Genomic DNA, 7,019 nt, shown 5'->3' with positions numbered 1-7,019 from the left:
AATACTGTGAGTGAGTGAAATGCATTGTTTTGTTTTTAAGCTGTTGTACAAAAGCTTGATTATGTTATTTATCTCAGTTTTTATTTATTTTTTTCTCCACCAGGACGCCCTTAAAGGACCTCATGATGCCACATCGCAGAAAGGACTGAGGCAGATTCTTCGGTCCAGTAAGGATCCTGTATTACAGGCGCTCACACCTTTTTTGAGATATTTTGGAGGAAACCTGCCCCGTGTGCCCCTGCCTCTACCTCAGGATGGCTGGCTGTACCAGCCGCTGCAGGCAGGGGGTGCTCAAGTTAATCCAGTCCCTGCAGAGATTGGTCTCAGGAACCCTCACAAAAGGTACCGTGGCTTTTTACTGATGCACTCACGCATTTTACCACTTTTTCACGTGGGCTTGGTTAGCGTGTTACAGTGCTGTATGCTAAAGTGTGTGAAACTGTTAATTATGTGCAATAGCATGATCTAGTGGTGTTTTCATGCAACAACATATTTTTAAAAAAACAACGTTAGCGTCCAAAGCCACTCCTACTTTCCCATTATTCGATCAATCGTAACACCATCACTTCAGGATTCAGAGGTCTTATTACCTCAATTATATTCTGATTTATCGCCACATACAGTCAATTTGCATTCAATTACTGAGTCCCGTTGTACCTCATGCAGCCGGGGCAGCCATGTGGTCAAGGTCAAGATTCAGTTCCCACAACAGCCACGGTGTGGTCTATTCATCAACAACCGTGTGTCCTGTCATTGTGTCCTTGAGCAAAACACTGAGCCTTTGCTGCGCAGCTGTAAGTCTGCAAGGGTTCCCGCTCATAGGAACATAAACACTACCGCTTACTGGATGATGCCCAAATGTTGTGCCGTTTGATGTTGGGATGTAACACGTTTCTGGACGTGAGCGCCAGCTGTTGGAGCTTCTGGCGCCAATCACGGAAGATTTGCATTGCTGAGCTTGGCTTGTGTAACGTTGGATGTACTGTAAATCGTACCGAGCTTGTGGCAGCTAAATTGAGTCATCGGCTCAGGTTAGTCAGATAAGGCTTGAGAACGGGTGGTTCTTAAGGTCAGTGGTTCCAAACATGCCAGGTCAGTACTGACCTGAGGGGTCGCGAGATACTTGTGTGACCAGAACGGTGACTTTTCTCTGTTATTTGCTTTTTCTTTCTTGTGAAATAATAAATGTTCTTGGCTCTTTGGGCTTTTCGAAATGGAGCAGCCTGAAAAGAAATGCACTGAACTGCTCACAGTATGACATTTCCACGGTATACAATAAAGCCTTTTCAGACATAGAATAATGATATGGCTGCCGTTCTGTTAAAGGGCTGCATTCTGTCATTCAGACGCAGCTCACTTTTACACTAAAGTCGGTCAAGGCTTCATTAAGTCATACCCACCCACGGTGATGGAGCGAGCCTCTGTACGTGCGTTGATATTTACCTTTTGAACAGTGCATCAAGGTTCAAGGAGCTGCTAATTAATAAAATACTAAACCTAATAGTAAGCTCATCAAACTGCCTGAATATTTTGCCAAGATAGCGAGAAATTAGTCAGCACTGGACAATGGTGAAGAACAGCTCAGGTTCCATTTAACTGTCCATCAAGTTTGAGGCAACCTTTTGAAATATTGCAGGAAAAAAAAAGCTAAAAAATGCAAATTAGGCTTGTTAAGAAGAGTGGAGGAGTAGAAGAAGCCAGAATACACATTAGTTGTTTGCCAAAAACACCTCGAAGAAGAAGGAACAAGCAAAAATTTTGGCCATCTGCATGAGAAAAGTCTTCAGGAATTGTTTTGGTATTAGTAATGTTTTACACCGTCCAGAGGCAATGACAAGGACAGAAGCATAAACAGTTGATCTGTCATGTTGGTTGTTAATGCTGGAACCACCAAGTAAGCAGAAAAACTTTAGGGGGGAAATTTGGGGAGTTTGTTTTGGAACTTTCCGATTTCCATTTACCTTTTCTAATGAAACACTTTACATCAGCAATTCATTCATTCGTTTTAACAGTGGCAGTAACGCGACCACAAAGGCAACAGATCTCTGGGCGACTTTCGTTTCGTGTTGAATTTGATAAAGAAATGTTACGAGATTGTCGTCGCAACTCTTACAAAAGAGTGACCCCAGTTCTTATTTAGACATGAAGTCAACACGTTAAGACTGTACCATTAATGAAAGGTCATAAGTAGAGTTTGCTTCATTCACAAGGCCAATTTATGCTTTCTTGTGATGTACATTTTGTCATGTACACATGCAGGCCAAAATTTGTGACCACCTGGACTGTACATGCTGCAGATGTGCAGACTTTACATGAGCCAGGAAAACACATGATGTTTAAAACAAATGCTTCTGCTGAGAAGAGACGGCTTGAGGAGCGTCTCAGTCAGCCATCCATGTAAAAGTTCTCATTAAAAGTTGTGATTTAAGTTGCGAGGTGTTTTGATTTGGTCTCATGCTTTCTAACAAACACAGTGGGAAGTTCCAAAATAGCTAGGACTCCTGTGCTATGTCTATGACCACCCGGTGTGCTCAGCACCCCTTTGAAATAATCATCTGTAAGAAGCTGTTGTATCCCGTAAAAAATACACAAACTTTCAAAAAAATCCCCAGGAGTCCAGCATGTTTTTCTGTGCTTGATGTAGGGCCAATGCAGCTGTCTCATGCAGACGGACACGTACCTGTAGTCTGTGTATTGTAGTATTTATGGAACATCTGCTGTTTGCACACAGGGATGCAGGAACCATGAGTTGGCCTGAAAAGGTCACAATCTATTTCAAAATTATTGTTGCGGCCCAGTGGCCGAAGGATGTGAGTTTTGGACCCAAAACGAGAAGGAGACAGGTTAAAGGGAAAACAGGTTTATCTGAGGGAATCCGGGGGGGTGAGGGACACCAGGAGGCAGGTAAGGGATCCGGAGCAGGTGCGTAGGTTTTAGCCAAGGGAGGAGGGTGATTTCCCGTGCAGGTGCTCGTGGAGGCGAATGTCCGACTCATGTTCTGTGGAGTGAAGGCTGGCGTGGGAGACCGAACGACTGGACACTTAGGCCGGTGGAGGGGACGCTGGGGAGCAAGGAGAAACAAAATAGGTTACTCATGAGCTCAAGAGTTAACCACATCAACTTAGTGAACGCGACTAAGCGGCCTGATGTACCACTCATGGAGTTGGCAGTCGTCTGGCACTGAAGCCCAGGTGAACAGCAGCTTTATCCAGTGATGAGGGCAATGAGCTACAGCTGTGCCAGTGTAGGAACCTCCAACCAGCCCTGCCCAGCCTCAAATCAACAGTACAGCCACCCGAACACACAGAAACAACAGACTACCCAGTAAAACACGTCCATAATCATCACAATTGTTAGCCTTTGTTTTTGTCTCAACATATATGTTTACACCTACATTTGACCAACCAACAGGACGTTGCCTATAAAACATTCTGTACATGTGCAAACTAACACAAATATCCATCACACCAAAGGCAAACCCCTTATGTTTAATGTAAACATAAGGGCTTGGATTAGGCCTCTCTTGGACTTGCATGAACCATGTCCATCTTTATGACCTGAACAGTGAGATCACATAAACGTCATTCGTCCCCCACTCAGGCGTCAGTTGGGATAATGTCTACACCTGTCTTCTTCATCGTCTGCGTGCTAAAAGCACCGGCTCGCTGCCTTTCCACAACCTCTCATCATCCTCCGGTTCAAAGTTACTTTTCACCTCAGCAGCAAAAAAAGCCAAATGCTGAGTCAGAGTGCAGCTGCAAGTCAGTCACGACTGACAGAACGCACGGCTCCGCTCTCACTTTCAGACACACCCGTGGTCGGATATAAATTTAAAATGAAACCTACGCACATGTATGGCGCATTAAACATTCCTGCAGGTGCAGTCGGTGCTTCGGTTAAACGCTCGATGTGGGACATCAGTTTTAGGGTTTGTGCTTCTTCTTTTTTCCACCGCTCGCTCGCTCGCCGTCTCCATCGAGAAACATTTGGATTCTCTTACTACCTACCTCTAAATTATTTGCAAGTGCTGTCAGGAATGAATTGCTTACAGGGCAAAACGGAGAACCTGACAAAGCAAACATATAAAATGAGCAACGTTCACATCAAATAGAACCTTCAAGAAATCCACAAATGCAGCACGACACCTGGATGTCTGTACAGATGCTTTTAGAATAAATCGTACTTGTAAGAAAACAGCTTGTGTGACTGATGAGCTGCTTCATATAGTTACCACAGCTTCTGTTGTGAATATGCAGTTTATAGGATTTTCACTGCTTTACATCTAAGCAGAAGTCGATCCACTTTTAGTTTCTCATTAACTGCCGTGCCTTGTTACCGGTAATGTGGTTGTCCAGGAGAGAGTTTTTTTGCATCTGTAATATAAACAGTAATCAAATGCAATGAGATTAAACAAGATTAGACAGCTTTATTAATCCCCAGTGGAGAAACTTATTTGCTTCCAATTCAATTCACATAAACAATATAGACACTGCATCCACAGACAACAACTATATCGATTTTAAACCCTGCTGAGAGGGAACCTATGTGTTTTAAGCAGCTTCGTCAGCTACTGTGCTTCTCCACAGCCTCCTCACTGCTGCACGGGTTCACAATCTAGGTCATGCAATGCAACCGCGTTATCTATGGTGTTTAAAAACTGAAACCAAATCTACTTGTTCACTAAGGAGCTAATCTTCAGCTGCATGGGCTAATTACCAAATCATATGATGTAATGTAACCAGATGCCAATATTTAGAAGAGGAACAGCAAACAGCCCCGAGGATGATCTCTGTTTCTCCGCCATTATTTGTCAGTAATCCTGCCCTCGGCGTCCTTAAAGGATGAGCAATTGATGAAATGCGGTGGGAATTCTATTGAGCGTGCAGTCCCTGGATGTTGCGCCTCCGCACGCGTTCGCTGCCTTTCTCCAAATGTTCTTTTGTGCTTTGCGGCTTTGCTGCACGTGGCGCTGACCTTTTCTGACTTAAGGTTAAGATGCCTGTGCATTGGGCAGCGCAGAGGCCGTGCCTTCATTTAGTTTCATGATTAAATGTCACCGAGTTAATTAAGAGCCTTTAGTCCATTTATAAACTGTCAAATGGGGGCTATTGGTTCCATAATTTCATCCCTCGGTGGGGTTTTTTAATATATATATAAATTGATTTTGCAGAGAAAATGCTTTTCTTTGCACAGCATGATGTAATGATGCAGTATATGCATGGTTTAAAGTGTGAATTAATTAATACATCCAGTATTTTCTATGTGAATGTTAAAGGGGTGGACACACTGATACAAACACTTGTGCCAAACAAAGGAACTCAGCGCACAAAGTGTGTCAGAACCGTCTCGTAAGAAGTCTTTAAAACGAACGTCCTTCTAATTCAGACTCAATTAGAACTCAGCTTTGAAGGTTGTCTGTTATTCCCTGTAAAGCAAAATGGCAAAGAGATTCATAATCGATGTGAATAAAGCATCTGTAGAGTTCCATTTATTAATACACATAGAAAATTACTTCACATTTCTCACTCAAATACACTTTAATGTGGAGGCCAGTCTTTTCTGAAAGTTCTCTCCTGACGTGAACAAACTTTTTGCAGCATCAGAAAATTACAGGTTTAGATTTGGCGACTGTCCAATGTGCAAAATCTGTCAGTCTAAGTGCATCGTGTGAGTAGTTTGGTTTTACTAGAATAACTTGGTGTTGGTATCAGTTTTGGCTCACGCATGGTCGATTTAATCTGTTCAGAATGCACATTTTGAGCATTTTTCCAACCAAATAGGGTCTGAGGACTGTTGTTAATAAGGAATGCTTCCATGTTTGGAAATGTCATTGATTTTTATTTAATTCTCGTTGCCCAGTATTCGTTACATTATCATTATCCTCACTGTTATCGGTCATGTTGCACCTCCACCCTGCACTCTTCTTGTAAATAACTACCGTTCTATGGTTCTTATTTAAACTTCATTATTCACTGCACAATATCTTTTGCTTCTGCTTTGCACTACTACAGTTATTTTATTTTATTTTTTTTAGCTATTTTCACATTTTTATCTTGTACATTGTTCCTCACTGTGTATGTCTATCATTGCACCGACCCACCAGAACAAATCCCTCGTATTGTGCAAACTGTACCTGCCAGTAAACCTGTTTCTGATTCTGATTCTTGCCATTTACAGTTCTAGCACGCAAAGAAATAACCACTGTTCTTGTCATCCGTGACGATGGTTGCGTTGCTCAATGTACTCATAATCATGTCTCGGTGCATCACCTCTGCAGCATGCAGCAGAGGAACAGCACATGCTATGATATGCATGGAAGAAGACATGACAATATGCACACACGATCACCTTCACACACGCAAGCATCCCATTTAGACTGAACGTTACGGACTCCAACACGCCACCGGTTTGGTTTGTTATGCGTGATGCCTGCACACGCCTATATACACAAAGAAATGAACTGTGAAACTCAGCCTGTTCACCTTTAAAATGCTCCACTTACAAGTTCAGCAGCATGTATATTCATCTGCAGACCTTTAAACATTGCGGGCTGAGTGTGCCGGAGTTGGAGAAACAGGGGCGATGATACGCCTCGGGCCTGAGGCTGACGCTCGCCGTTATTCATACGTCCCTCGCAATGTGCTGCACTTTAGACTCTTGTTGTGCTTTGTTTGTAAGAAGGGTTTTGTTACCTATAAGGCTGCAAATAATTCAGCCTCAATGAAAAACTGGTGTTGTTACATTATCAGAGAAACACTGATGAAGTACGAGAACAAATCTTGTCTTTTTCCCCAAAACAGGACAGAACGACTGACTGCATCTCTTTTTTTTCTATTTTTTTTTATTATGAAAGCAGAACAACACTATCAAGGCAGTGTTCGAAGCTTCTGGGTCCATTTGGGGGATGTGACTGTCAGTCTGACAAGTGTGGAGGTGTTTTTCCATTAAGGCATTGTTCTGGCACAATGACTGGTGGAAGAGAAAAGTGTAGAGGCCCAGAGTTTCCAGCTAATTCAGGC

At 42.9% G+C, this 7,019-nt stretch overlaps 1 protein-coding gene across 1 annotated transcript in view; it reads left to right on the top strand.

Moving 5' to 3' along the window:
- The first annotated feature begins 254 nt into the window (after nt 1-254).
- Nucleotides 255-7,019, top strand: part of kcnip1b (Kv channel interacting protein 1 b) — a 29,588-nt gene continuing 22,823 nt past the window's right edge. Inside the window, exon 1 of the mRNA XM_008289622.1 lies at nt 255-342. Coding sequence (XP_008287844.1) covers nt 255-342 — 88 coding nt within the window. The remainder of the gene's footprint in view (nt 343-7,019) is intronic.

This window comes from Stegastes partitus, unplaced genomic scaffold (assembly GCF_000690725.1).
Source record: "Stegastes partitus isolate 25-593 unplaced genomic scaffold, Stegastes_partitus-1.0.2 Scaffold626, whole genome shotgun sequence".
Taxonomy (NCBI): Eukaryota; Metazoa; Chordata; class Actinopteri; family Pomacentridae; genus Stegastes; species Stegastes partitus.
The sequence above is the reverse complement of the archived record's forward strand: the minus strand, read 5'-3'. Positions and strand labels throughout refer to the sequence as shown.